This window comes from Anolis sagrei, chromosome 1, assembly GCF_037176765.1.
Source record: "Anolis sagrei isolate rAnoSag1 chromosome 1, rAnoSag1.mat, whole genome shotgun sequence".
Lineage (NCBI taxonomy): Eukaryota > Metazoa > Chordata > Lepidosauria > Squamata > Dactyloidae > Anolis > Anolis sagrei.
The window spans coordinates 174,467,700-174,482,783 of record NC_090021.1 but is presented as its reverse complement, the minus strand read 5'-3'; the positions used below and the strand labels follow the sequence as shown (position 1 = coordinate 174,482,783).

The 15,084-nt window shown below is 44.5% G+C and overlaps 1 protein-coding gene across 1 annotated transcript in view; it reads right to left on the bottom strand.

Annotated features, from left to right (window-relative positions):
• ATIC (5-aminoimidazole-4-carboxamide ribonucleotide formyltransferase/IMP cyclohydrolase) overlaps nt 1-15,084 on the bottom strand; it is a 59,657-nt gene that overhangs the window by 27,569 nt on the left and 17,004 nt on the right. Inside the window, exons 4-8 of the mRNA XM_060781383.2 lie at nt 13,687-13,753; nt 11,515-11,603; nt 7,995-8,146; nt 7,574-7,730; nt 1,939-2,064 (exon numbers count right to left, since the gene is read on the bottom strand). Of these exons, the coding sequence (XP_060637366.2) occupies nt 1,939-2,064; nt 7,574-7,730; nt 7,995-8,146; nt 11,515-11,603; nt 13,687-13,753 (591 nt within the window). The remainder of the gene's footprint in view (nt 1-1,938; nt 2,065-7,573; nt 7,731-7,994; nt 8,147-11,514; nt 11,604-13,686; nt 13,754-15,084) is intronic.

Genomic DNA, 15,084 nt, shown 5'->3' with positions numbered 1-15,084 from the left:
AAGGACTGACTGTTAAGGTTTGAAGACCCCTGCCCTAGAGGATGTTTAGAGAAAAAAATAATCAACCTTTCTCAAGCTCAAAATGATTCTGGAGCCACATGCCACTCTTAGCCTGTTCCTGCTATTAGTAGAAGTTGCCCACCTAGGGTAGTATTGCAGTGAGTGATCCCCACCCCCCACACACGGTCTATTTTCCTCTACATCTATGTATCCATCTAGAGCAGAGTTTCTCAAACTGTGCTCCTGCAAATGTTTTGAACTTCAGCTCCCACAATTCCGACCATCTGGTAAGCTGGCTGGGATTTCTGGAAGCTGAAGTCCAAAAGACCTGGAAGAGCACAGTTTGAGAAACACTGATCTAGAGAATCATGCTTCCAGACTGCAGGCTCCAGGAGTGCATTTCAGCAAAACAGAAACAAAGTGCCCTTTTTAAAGAAAGTGAAGGCACCTTCTGATCACATACTATTTTGCTAGGAGTAGCTGATGCAGCCAGGAGGATAGGTGAAAAATGGCCTCCAGATCCTGTGAAATTATCTACCCAGCCACCAATATTCCTTGACATATGTATGCAAAGAACACAGATCCCCTGAAAGCAGGCCTGTAGCGAGGGGGGGGGGGGGTTAGGGGTTCAACCCCCCCCCCCAAAATGTTTCAGATTTTTTTAAAAAACCTGGTTTACTCATGAATTTTAACTGGTTAACCAAATCCCCATGCTAAGTCTATGAGATGCAAAAAATTAAGAGTCCCTCCAGAACTGCAAGCACTATCTCAGGCAAATATTGACAATTTATTCACACTGTTTGGGACCCGCCTACCTGCGTGACCGCATCTCTGTGTATGAACCCACACGATCGCTTCGTTCATCTGGAGAGGCCCTACTCACGATCCCACCTGCATCGCAAGTGCAGTTGGTGGGGACGAGGGATAGGGCTTTCTCGGTGGTGGTCCCTCGACTCTGGATCTCTCTCCCTAAGGACATCAGGCAAGCCCCATCCAGGATAACTGCATGCCCATCCCCCTCCAAACACCTACCCTTTTCACCTGGTCATGCCCAGCACTTTTTAATTTTAATTATTACATTTGGCCCTGCCACAGATTTTAATTGCGTCATTTATTTATTTATTTATAATTCAAACTTACATGCCGCCACTCCCCTGGGGCTCAGAGCGGCTTACAAGAACAGGCTAAAATCAAACACAATTTAAAACAATTTAAAACAATTTAAAAACAATCAGAGATCAAATGCCGTTGAAATAGATATGTCTTCCATGCCCTGCTGAAAGCTGATAAATCCGCAAGGCACGGACTTCAGGTGGCAGAGTATTCCAGAGTGATGGTGCCACTGCTGTGAAGGCTTTGCGTCTGGTTGCTGTTAGACGCAAGGTCTTGACACTGGGAATTTCCAATAGATCTTGGTCATGGTGTGTTGTTAATGTTATTGCCTTGTTTTTGAGTTATTTTGCCGTATTGTTGTTGTTGTTTTTACTGTTGTATTTGGGCTCGGCCTCTTGTAAGCCGCACCGAGTCCTCCGGGAGATGGTAGCTCGGTACAAATAAAGGATTATTATTATTATTATTACTATTATTATTATTATTATTATTATTATTATTATTATTATTGTCATTGTGGGGTGTGTGTGTTGAATGCTCTCATTAAGGAGGCCAGACTTGGTGGAGGTGGTTGACAGGGGCGGAGCTGCAGACTATTGAAGGCTGCTCTGCTCCCTGCTGTGCTCTTTGCTTCAGTGTGAGCTAGGAGGCAGCTTTCAATGCCCCCCTCCCCTGCGAAATTTTCAACCCCCCCCCCCGAAAATTTCAACCCCTCCCGAAATTTTTTTCTGGCTACTGCCCTGCCTGAAAGGATAGCCCAATAAGCAGCAGGAGACAAGAAAGCCACGCATAAACAAGACCGGCCAGAAGTTGAAGCTGTCATCTTACCGGCTGGACTGACATGCTTGAAGGAGGTTGCAGCGGGAATGCCCAATGCCTGCTTCAGCTCTCTGACCAGTTGCCAGGCATTCAGAGCATCACAAAGGTTTATAAACCCTGGGGAGCCATTCAACACTGCAGGGGAAAAGAATAAATAAAAGGAAAAAGGTGAAAAGCCCATTCAGTTATAAAGACCATTCTGCAATGAGCCTTAACAGTTAAAGTATAAAATAGTTAACAGATCAGATCAGTCATGCTCCATTTTAGCTCACACTACATTTCATTCCTTTTAACCCTCGCGGTGTTGGGACCAGGAAATGTAAAGTGAATTTCATAAGGAAGGAGTTTGAAAATGGATTAAAAGGAGTAAGAAGGAAAGAGTGAAATAATTTGGGAAAAGACAGTGTTGCCAGGAGAAGACATTTGGGTGGGAGGTAAAGAGAGATCAGATTGACCCAAGAGTGATTGGAGGAGGGAGGAAAATGGTGCAGAAAGATTGCTTTGGAACAAAGAAACACAGGATACAGAAGAAACAGAATAGAGAGAGATAGAGATGAAGGACAAGTTGAGAGGGAAAATTACAGATAGGAAAGAGGGGAAAGGGAAGTTTAATTTCATGTGTGCATCAACTTGAGACTATAAAAGCCATGAAGCAGAAACAGTCAAACATGACACTTTCTTAGCTTGAGTATAAATCACCCCTTACTTCTTCTGCAGAATTAAACCATTGTATTTTTAATCTCCTCATTTCTAGTCTTTGATTGACAAGTTTTTTTTTTTTGTCGTGTCAGGAGTGTCCTGTTGTGAGAGAATTGGCCGTCTGCAAGGACGTTGCCCAGGGGATGCCCGGATGATTTTTGATGTTTTATCATCCTTGTGGGAGGCTTCTCTCATGTCCCCGCATGAGGAGCTGGAGCTGATAGAGGGAGCTCATCCGCCTCTCCCCGGATTTGAACCTGCGACCTGTCGGTCTTCAGTCCTGCCAGCATAGGGCTTTAACCTTGGAGCCACCAGGGGCTCCAAGTAAAAAGGCTAGATATGGGGGCACTGTGCATCAACATTGGTGTTTATGCAAAACAAGGAGGCTGTATGTTCTCAAGTTGTTGCTGACTTAGGGTGAATCTACGGTGTGTTTTTCTTGCAAAACTTGTTCAGAGCATGTTTCCTTAGCCTTCCCCTGAGTGGGACTTGCCCAAGGCCAGCCAGTGGGTTTCCCCCTACCAAAATGGTAAAAAGTCTGAAGGCCAAGACCTATGAAGAGCAGTTTAGGGGAAAGGATATGATTAGCTTGAAGAAGAAGAGAAGATTGGAAGGGGTCACGATAGTCATGTTTAAATATTTGAAAGAATGTTGTATGGGGAGGGGGGGGGGTTCTGTTGTTCCAGAGACATGGAGAATTGGATTCAAATTGCAGGTAAAAAGATCCCACCTAAACATTAGGAAGAACTTCCTGATGGTAAGAGCTATTCAGTAGTAAAGTATGCTGCTTCTGAGTGTGGTGAACTCTCCTTTTCTTGGGGGGGGGGGGGTTAAGCAGATGCTGGATGTCCATTTGTCAGGGGTGCTTTGATTCTGAGTTTCTGCATGGTGGGGGGGGGGGTTACCTAGATGGCACCTGTGGTCTCTTCCAACTCTTATGTTTCTATGAAAATATGATTGCCCAAGTTTCTTCTAAAGAATAAGAACCTGACATTGCTGACCTCCCAGGAAGTCTAGCAATCAAATGATATGGGAGAGCAGGAAACATTGTGAAGTTTGAGATAGCTGTGAAATCTTCTGACAAGGATCTCAGGGCAGGATTTATAGTTCTCTTAATCTTTAAAAGAAATTCAGAAGATAGTGACTGAATCCAAGTCACTGAATCAACGAGATGAGAACTTTTTCCCAATCAAAGTCCTACATTTTATTGAGTATACTAATGGGAGGTACTGAGATGTGTCTCTGAGTTTGAGATATGAATCAAGGAACACAGTATTTATTTAGATCCCACTTTTATTCTCAGTTGGGACTCAAAGGGGGTGAATCAATTTAGAAAAATACAGAATATGGAAATTCACAACATACATAAGTTAAATAATCACTGAACCATCAAATCTGCTGAAAAACATAGAAAACAAATAGAAGCCCACAACTTTACACTGGACATTATACAGAAAAGTACAGTGTTCCCTTTGCGGTTTGCTTATTGCTGACTCGCTGTTTCGCAGATTTCATAAAAAAAAATAAAATATATATCATCGTATTTTCAATTTTGTGGGGTTTTGCTGCCGCCGCTCTGAGGCGCTTTCCCTCCTCGGTCCTCCCTCCCTCCAGCCTTGAAGGGCCTTTCCTTCATTTTATTTTAAGTTATTTATTTATCGTGTCAGGAACAACCAGACATTTGTATTACATTTTTAACAAAACAAACAAACAGACAAAATGCAAGCTTGGTAGTTGATTAAATGTCCTTTGACCAGTATCTGGCCACTTGTAGTGCCTCTGGTGTTGCCACAAGAAGGTCCTCCATTGTGCATGTAGCAGCGCTCAGGTTGCATTGCAGCAGCTGCTCTTCTCCACACTTACATGTCGAGGATTCCACTTTGTAGCCCCATTTCTTAAGGTTGGCTCTGCATCTCGTGGTGCCAGAGCACAGTCTGTTCAGCGCCTTCCAAGTTGCCCAGTCTTCTGTATGCCCAGGAGGGAGTCTCTCATTTGGTATCAGCCATTGATTGAGGTGCTGGGTTTGAGCCTGCCACTTTTGGACTCTCGCTTGCTGGGGTGTGTCTCTGTAGAGCTTAGAAAACTATGTCTTGATTTAAGTCGTTGACGTGCTGGCTGATACCCAAACAGGGGATGAGCTGGAGATGTCTCTGCCTTGGTCCTTTCACTATTGGCTGCTACTTCCTGGCAGATGTCAGGTGTTGCAATACCGGCTAGACAGTGTAATTTCTCCAGTGGTGTAGGGCACAGACACCCCATGATGTTGTGGCATGTCTCATTAAGAGCCACATCCCTGTTTTAGCGTGGTGAGATTTTAAGTTTATAAAGACTTAAAATAGTGTTTAAAAGGTAAAGGTTGTCCCCTGACATTAAGTCCAGTCGTGTCTGACTCTGGGGTGTGGTGCTCATTTCCATTTCTAAGCTGAAGAGCCAGCGTTGTCCATAGATACCTCCAAGGTCATGTGGCCGGCATGACTGCATGGAGCGCCCTTACCTTCCCACCGGAGCGATGCCTATTGATCTACTCACATTTGCATGTTTTCGAACTGCTAGGTTGGCAGAAGCTAGGGCTGACAACGGAAGCTCACGCCGCTCTCCGGAATCGAACCTGCAACCTTTCGGTCAACAAGCTCAGCAGCTCAGCGCTTTAACCCACTGCATCACTGGGGGCTCCCACTATATAAAATAGTGTATGATTACTAAAATAATGAATAAATATTAAAATGAGTAGAGCATCCCTACATCGCGGTTTTTCACTTATTGTGGGAGGACCTAGAACAGGGGTCCCCAAACTACGGCCCGCGGGCTGTATGCGGCCCGCCGAGGGCATTTCTCCGGCCCGCGCGGCATGGCCTGGCCTGGCCACGCCCACCCGGCGCCGCTCCGCCAATAGCGGGAACCCTCTGCTCCGGCCACTCTGCTCTTCGGAAGGCAGGCTCGGCCCGGGGAAGGGACAGGCGGCGCTGCACCGAAGCCGCGCCACCTGCCCCTTCCCCCCGCCTTCCCCTGGCTTCAGGAAGCCAGGGGAAGGCGGGGGGGGGGGGGGGAGGGGCAGGCGGCGCGGCTTCGGTGCAGCGCCGCCCGTCTCTTCCCCGGGCCGAGCCTGCCTTCCTCTGGCTTCCTGAAGCCAGGGGAAGGCGGGGGGGGGAGGGGGAGGGAAGCGGCAGGCGGCGCGGCTTTGGTGCAGCGCCGCCTGTCCCTTCCCCCGGCCGAGCCTGCCTTCCCCTGGCTTCCTGAAGCCAGAGGAAGACAGGCTCGGCCCGGGGAGGAGACAGGCGGCGCTGCACCGAAGCCGCGCCGCCTGCCCCTCCCCCCCGCCTTCCCCTGGCTTCCTGAAGCCAGGGAAAGGGGGGGGGCGAAGGGACAGGCGGCGCGGCTTCGGTGCAGTGCCGCCTGTCTCCTCCCCGGGCCGAGCCTGCCTTCCTCTGGCTTCCGGAAGGCGGGAGGGGGGGAGGGAAGCAGCAGGCGGCGCGGCTTCGGTGCACCGCCGCCTGTCCCTTCCCGGGGCCGAGCCTACCTTCCTCTGGCTTCCTGAAGCCAGGGAAGGCGGGGGGAAGGGGCAGGCGGCACGGCTTCGGTGCAGCGCCGCCTGTCCCTTCCCCGGGCTTCAGGAAGCCAGGGGAAGGCAGGCTCGGCCCGGGGAAGGGACAGGCGGCGCTGCACCGAAGCCGCGCTGCCTGCCCTTTCCCCCCGCCTTCCCCTTACCTACCTCGCGCAGCCCCTTGTGGCCCACATGGCTGTTCTGTGTGGGAGGTTTGGCCCAATTCTATCGTTGGTGGGGTTCAGAATGCTCTGTGATTGTAGGTGAACTACAAATCCCAGCATCTACAAATGCCAAGATTCCATTTTCCCCAAACCCCACCAGTGTTCACATTTTGACATATTGAGTGTTCTTAGAGTTTGGTCCAGATCCATCATTGTTTGAGTCCACAGTGATCTTTGGATGTAGGTGAACTACAATGCCAAAACCAAAGGACACTGTTCACCAAGCCCTACTAGTATTTTCTGTTGGTCATGGGAGAACTGTGTGTCAAATTTGGTTCAATTCCATCCTTGGTGAGGTTCACAATGCTCTTTGATTGTAGGTGACATATAAATCTCAGCAACTACAACTCCCAAATGACAAAATCATTTTTTTTAGTGAAGGACATACATTGGGTTGTTAGGTGTCCAGTGGATTTTGAGTCCTGTTAATCCCACAAACAAACGTTACATTTTATTTATATCGATTTATTTCCTATATTTATGTTTTTGTGATTAATCTCTATGCTTTATGTTCAGATTGTAACAAAAAAAATACATCCTGCATATCAGATATTTACATTACGATTCATAACAGTAGCAAAATAAGACATGTGCAGTGTGCATAGGAATTTGGTCACTTTAATATATATATATATATATATATATATATATATATATATATATTCCGGCCCTCCAATGGTCTGAGGGACAGTAATCTGGCCCCCTGTTTAAAAAGTTTGGGGACCCCTGACCTAGAACGTAACCCCAGCAATAAGTGAGGGAACACTGTAGTCCTCAAGGGCCTATTGGAAGTCCTTTGTTGTTATCTTGTCCCCGTTTTGAATGCACTTGTCAGGATTGGACAAAGAGTAGCTCAGTTTGCTGCCTGTTATACTGACATGGTACAGTCCACTCAGGGTTATCATAAAAATTAGAAAAAAAAATGTGGTGCCTTGCCTACAGAAGCATACCCATGGGAATCTGTGGTATAGCCGAGAATTCCCATTTCATAGAATCATAGGTTCAGAGTTGGAAGAGACCTTGTGGACCATCCAGTCCAACCACCTGCCAAGAAGGACATTCACGTTCAAAGCACTCCAAACAGATGGCCATCCAGCCTCTGTTTAAAAGCCTCCATAGAAGGAGCCTCCACCACACTAGAGAGTTCTACTATAATTGTAGGTTTTCATGTACATCTTACCTGAGAGGGGAAGTTTAGGCCTCAAAGTGTAGAGCTGAGCTGGAGTCTGGTGTGGATTCATGCCATACCTCAAGGGAAGGTGGGACACCCCTTTGCTGTACTGTTTCCTGAAGTAATCGGAAATGGCTGTATCGTATTGAGCAGTGTGAGTAAAAGCCTGAAGAAAAAGAGGTTGAGATTCAAACACGCAACAAGATACATAAAAAATTACCAACAAAAGAAGGTACATACTATAATTTTATATTGTTATGAATTCATATGTTTTATGTAATTATGATGTTTATTGTTTTTCTTTTCGGTTTTATTTTGCTGTAATTTGTTGTTTGGGCTTGGCCTCATGTAAGCCGCCCCGAGTCCCCATTGGGGAGATGGTGGCGGGGTATAAATAAAGATTGTTGTTGTTGTTATTATTATTATATACCTTGAGAGCCAACTGGCGTCGAGTTTCCAAAGTAGTGTCTTTATTACTGGAGGCTTTCATTTCTTTTGCAATGGTTGTGTAGTCCTCAGGATCACATACAACTGTCACGCGAGCATGGTTTTTCGCTGCAGCCCTCAGCAAGGCTACACCTCCTATGACAAAGAGAAAACAGGAAAACATTGCATCTATGACCATACAGTGTTTCAGACACCCCAGAACTACCAAATCTTACACAGCACTCATAGTGCAAGAACTACTACTACCATTTCAGTTACTCAACCTTTATTACTTACACAGCTTTCTCTTGCCTGGAGTTCCCCAGAGGTTTTAGATGACAATGTCCATCACCATGGCAGCAATACAGACTGCAGCTGATAGAGTTGGACTCAAAAATAGCTGCGGCACTGGGGTGATGAAGGATGTACTACAATAATGTAAATAGCTCAAATGGCTGTACATCCCTTTCTGAGTTAGCTTCCAAGTCATTTGGAAATCAATGTGTCTGTCTGCTTATTGTAAACCAAAATGTATTTAAGGAAGCATTTCTAAACTTGCCATTTTAAACTTTTAACTTTTAAAACTGCTGTTATTTGTATATATGTTTACACCACTGATGGGAAAAAGTGAGCACCTACAAATATTTTTCTTTTCAAATAAGTCTAGAGATATAGAGTGGCAAACCTTCAATCACAATTTATACACCCCTCACCTCTCATATCAATCCATGGTCACTTGGGCTACTGCGCTGCAAGTAGTTGTATTAGATTTATTTATTTACATTATTTCTATCCCGCCCATTTCAGCCCGAAGGCGACTCAGTCGGCACAATTCAATGCACAATTCGATGCCAACACAAAATACATACATTGATAAAGCAAAAACATCAAGGGCAATTAAACATAAACGACAGTGCATAATAAACAATTAAAAAAAACTATGTCCTCTCGTTCAAATCTTCATCCGTTACATTGTCTTGGCCGTTCCTGGGTCAATTTCCAACTCTAGTTTGTCTGTTTACTCCGGGGTTCCGAATGCTTGCTCGAAAAAGTTTTTACTCTTTTTCGGAAAGTCAGGAGGGAGGGGGCTGATCTAATATCCCTGGGGAGGGAGTTCCACAGCCGGGGGGCCACCACAGAGAAGGCCCTGTCTCTCGTCCCCACCACACGTGCCTGCAAAGCAGGTGGGATCGAGAGCAGGGCCTTCCCAGACGATCTTAAGTTCCTGGGGGGTTTGTAGGAAGAGATGCGTTCAGATAGATAGACTGGGCCAGAACTGTTTAAGCTTTATAGGCTAAAGCCAGCACTTTGAATTGAGCCCGGTAGCAGACTGGCAGCCAGTGGAGCTGATTTAACAGAGGAGTTGTATGATCCTTGAGCCCAGCTCCTGTTAGCAATCTCGCTGCCGCACACTGGACCATTTGAAGCTTCCGGGCTGTTTTCAAAGGCAACCCCACGTAGAGCGCGTTGCAGTAATCTATACGGGATGTAACCAGAGCGTGGACTACTGTGGCCAAGTCAGACTTCCCAAGGTACGGGCGCAGCTGGCGCACAAGTTTTAACTGTGCGAATGCTCCCCTGGTCACCGCTGAAACCTGAGGTTCCAGGCTCAGCGATGAATCCAGGATCACACCCAAGCTGCGAACCTGCATCTTCAGGGGGAGTGTAACCCCGTCCAGCACAGGCTGTAACCCTATGCCCTGTTCAGCCTTTCGACTGACCAGGAATACCTCTGTCTTGTCTGGATTCAATCTCAATTTGTTAGCCCTCATCCAGTCTGACACAGCGGCCAAGCACCGGTTCAGGACCTGAACAGCCTCCTTAGCAGTAGGTGGGAAGGAGTGAGAGTGGGACATCATCTGCGTACAGATAACACCGCACCCGATAATTAAAGAACTTATAGTTATTCTTCTATGGACACAAGCATTGCCAGACACAACTGTCAGGGGAACAGTTGCACTGCAAAATCATTTATTCTAGCCAATTAATGCCTTGCTTGCCTTGATTCTGTTTTATAAGACACCTTGCTTCTCAATCAGTCACAAGCTGTCATTACAAAATGTGATAAGGGTACTGTCCCATTATCCGGGTGAAGACCACAAGGAGGCGCTACAGAGAAAAGGATAGTCCATTTTACAGGTGGAGAGCTGAAGAAGGAAAACCATTTCCCCTCTTGTCACTGACGATTCTCCCCTCTCCTAAAATTTCTCATGTCATAAATGAGGGTTTATTTATTTCATTTATATCCCATCCTTTTCAATTCCACAGGGGACTTAGGGTGGCTTACAACAAAGGTACAATTCGATACCAATTTTAACACAAAACAAATACATTGTTGTTGTTCATTCGTTCAATCGCTTCCGGCTCTTTGTGACCTCATGGACCAGCCCACGCCAGAGCTCCCTGTTGGCCGTCACCACCCCCAGCTCCTTCAAGGTCAAGCCAGTCACTTCAAGGATGCCATCCATCCATCTTGCCCTTGGTCGGCTCCTCTTCTTTTTTCCATTTTCCTCAGCATAATTGTTTTATCTAAGCTTTCCTGTCTCCTCATGATGTGGCCAAAGTACTTCATCTTTGCCTCTACTATTCTTCCCTCCAATGAGCATTCGGGCTTAATTTCCTGAACTATGGACTGGTTGGATCTTCTCGCAGTCCAAGGCACTCTCAGAACTTTCCTCCAACACCCCAGTTCAAAAGCATATTATCTTCCTTTGCTCAGCCTTCCCTATGGTCCAGCTCTCACATCCATAGGTGACTGAGGGAATACCACTGCTTTTACTATGCGGATCTTCGTTGCCATTGTGATGTCTCTGCTCTTCAATATTTTATCGAGATTAACATATACATTAAAATCAATAATTAAAAACACATAATCGTGGTTGCTTCTACGACGGGGACATGGGTTTGGCGAATAACAGCAAAACAGGAGAAAATTGTTTTCCTTCTTCAACTCACCGTTCACCCCCGTAAAATGGATTATCCTTTTCTCACTAGCGCCCCCTTGTGGCCACTGCCCGGATAATAGAACAGTACTGTGATAAGTTGTCTGTGCCTACAGACTCACACTCATCCTTCAGTGAAATGGGCACAGACAACTTGCTATTGTTTTAATGTTTATTGCTTGTTTTATGAGTTTATTTATTGTTGTATTTGTTATGCTGTTGTTTTATTGATGTGTTGGGCCTCGGCCTCTTGTAAGCCGCACCAAGTCCTTCGGGAGATGTTAGCGGGGTATAAATAAAGGTTTATTATTTTTTATTATTATATTCAACTAGTGCTAGATTTTGCTCAACTTTAAATGCAAGTAGTGTAGAGAGTGAGTAAAGATTAGAGTACTTCAGTTAAACCATTTAGACTACTGGAAAATTTCCCAGAAAGTTTTCCAGTTTCACTTTTGGGAGGAGGGCATTTGGGGGGGGGGGCACTGAATAAAAGTCTAATGACTGTCACTCCAAGTGAATGGCACACAACAGATTTTGATTAATGTTACACAGCCCACCAATACAAAGACTGCTTTGACACACCTATGTCAATCTGTTCAACCGCTTCTTCCACAGTAACATTTGGGGATGCCACAGTCTTGACAAAGGGGTAGAGGTTGCACACTAAAACCCTATTGAGAAAAGAGGAAAGAATTGTTAGAAATGTAAGAACAGCAGCACAGAACAACTATACAGCACAATATTTGGTCTCCCGTTCTCAATCTTCAAAACAAGTGCTATGCATTGGTCTGTGCTGAGACAAGAGATTGTTGTTGTTTTTAAAAATAGAGGTCCATGGTTGAATTCATTTTAAAATGAAGGTCCATGGATGAGCAACTGTTGAGTGATGACATGTCAAGGCTGACCATCGCCATGCTTGGCTGTTTCTTCATGGCGGATTTCTCACTGGCCTACCTTTCCCCAGATATCTTGACAGCATTCTGGAGAATCACCAGTTTGCCTCTTATAATTAGTTAATCCTGGAATACCTTCAGTCTTCATTTTTTCATCTTCTGTTAAGTACTGAGCTCCCTTAGTGACTTCAAAATGCATAACATTATGATCTCTCTCTTTCTTTTTTTACTCCCTCCCTCCCTCTCTCTCTCTCTCTCACACACACACACACACATGCTCTTTCACCATATTGTGTGTGTGAGAGAGAAAGAGAGTAAAAGAGAGAGAGAGAGATCATACTATTTTGGCAGTTTGAAGTCACTGCTTCAAGCAAAGGAACAAGTCATCACTTAACATTTGCATTCAGGTAGCTCAGGCATCATTCATCTATAATTCAGAGGAAGAAAAAGAGAGATCAGGAGACTCACACTGCTCCTAGATTACTAAAAAAATGAGAATTATGGACAGAGTCCAGCCAAATACAAGCACACATTCTGTGTCCAGAGGAGGGCGACTAAAACGATCAAGGGTCTGGAGAACAAGCCCTATGAGGAGCGGTTTAAGGAGCTGGGCATGTTTAGCCTGAAGAAGAGAAGGCTGAGAGGAGACATGATAGCCATGTATAAATATGTGAGAGGAAACCACAGGGAGGACAGATGGCCATCCAGCCTCTGTTTAAAAGCTTCCAAAGAAGGAGCCTCCACCACACTCCGGGGCAAAGAGTTCCACTGTTGAACGGCTCTCACAGTCAGGAGGTTCTTCCTCATGTTCAGATGGAATCTCCTTTCTTGTAGTTTGAAGCCATTGCTCCGCATCCTAGTCTCCAAGGAAGCAGAAAAGCTTGCTCCCTCCTCCCTGTGGCTTCCTCTCACATATATATACATTATATGTATATGCAATATATTATATTATTAGCATAGTACAATATCAGTATTATATATTACTATATTGTACTATACCATTATATACTAATATTACTAGTAATATTACATATAATATAAAATATATAAATATATAAATGTACTTTTTTACTGGCAAACAGAAAAGGTTTTTAATTGTCCATTGAGTATTTATTTATTTGGATTTCTCAGGGTACACTTGGTGCCAGAAACATTGCTAACATGTTTTAAAAACTGTTTTGGTGAATCTTGGGATTGTGTAATAGCTGGTCCATTTTAACCTTCGTTTTTAATTTTTGTGGTATGAAATTTTATCTTGACATTTTAATGATAATATTTTTAGTTATCTTTTAACCTAATGTGTGTTGGTTCGATGTTGTGGGGGTCTTGGGATGGTGATTGTTGTCTGTTTGTACACGTTTCTGTTTTTGTTTTTAATGTTGATGCGGTCAATAGACTATTCAATAAACTTTGCTTGCTTGTTTTGGTGAACAAAGTGTTTGAGAAAGGGGCATATCAGAAAGGGAGGGACAGACCAAGGCTCTTGTCCAGAATCCCTCAGCATTACAAAAATGGCCCTGAATCTTAGCACTCTTGCGTTTACGGTTGACTCACATGTTGAAATACAAATACTGCTATGTACATTTCAAAAGGGTATATTTGCTATTGCTTCAAAAGAAAAAAAGTGATCAAGAATAGGCAACTCATAAATCTCTTCTGCTATTGAGTTTCTTCATCTCATTCCCCTAAAAGACTCCAATTTTGTGAAATGACTTAAATGCATCTGGTCACTTTTGGAAGAGAAAATACAGATGAAGAGGAGATTCTTTAGTGTCCTCTGTAAATCACCTCCACAGGCAGGTCTCTGAGGTTTATCTCATGATTGTTTATTAACTCACTATGACGAGTTAAAACACTTTACCTAACAAGGCTGAAATCCTGTTTAGCCATGTCACCTTTATCTTGTGGAATGTCACGAGCCAATATACCTAGTTTTGGGGGAGAAAAGACAATGAGAAAGGTGTTGAGTAACTGCATGTATAACAAAACTCAAAGAATATCTGAGGCAGGGGGGAACAAAGAATCCCACCGCTGCCACCAGTATAATAAAATTAAGAGACCACAGCTTGGACAGGGTGGTCAAACAATCCCACCTCTGCCACCAATGTAATATAATTTAGACTATACGTGACGTAACTCGCCGCTGGACACCACTGTAAAATGATTAGCAGCCACACAGCTGACCATAGGTTAAATATATCAATGACCGATGATATTGGTAAGGTATGACTGCCACCACCTCAGCTTTATTGGTCTGAGGAACCAAAAGGTGTGAATGTGTTGTAGGTAAGGTGTGTTTGCCCTTAGTTCTTCTGTAACTGCTTTACTGGATGACTGGACTCTAAAAGTGTTTGACAGACTGAGGCTGAAGCCAGTTAAGAGTGAACTAGAAAAGGTTTATTACACTTTAAGAATATTTCGACTCATAGAATGAGTGGTACAGAAACTTGACTTAGTTGTAGAGACTTAGTATATTTAAATCAGGAGTTTCACTGACAATAAAGCTTTTAAAACTGTGAGTTTCCTTAAACACACTGCTCTATTCCTAGAAACAGTATCACTTAGAGAACAGACTCCTATCTGTCTCACACACAGGGCAATAAGCTCTCTTAAACTTCCCCTAAGTCTAAGAAGACAAGTCTTTCTGTTACTGATCCTCTCAATACAGTAACCCTAGCCCTTGTCTGCTACTTATTCCCTATCCTTAAGGCTCATTTTAAAGCTTTCTTTCCCTGTCAGACTCCTATTTAGCTTCCTCTCCTAAAAATCCCTTCCTTCTGTGTCTGATGTTAAGACACTTCTCTCCCTTGTCAAAAGCTGACAGCCTCTTTCCCTCTCTCAACCGACTCCTCCCCTAATTGCTCTGACCAATCAGGAGTCGGCTTGACTCCTCCTCCTGCTTCTGCCTGTCTTTCAAGATGACAGCTACTGTCCTTCAGGCTTCGGCCTGGTCGCCTAAAAGGTAGATTTCACTACAGCATGCCTCCCAGAAAGCCATATTATTTGATAGACATCGTATTCCTGCATTATGTATAGTCTTTCTTATAATAATACTATGAATCAAACATTGCACATTTGAAATGTGGGCTATAGCCATTCAAAGTTATATATCGTGTTTCTTAGAATCATCAAATCATAGAGCTGGAAGGGACCCCATGGACCATCCGGTCCAACCCCCTGTCAAGAAGCAGGAATATTGCATTCTTAGTGAGACCCCACTATATTCACAGGGCCTTTTGCTATACAGGCATAATTTGCT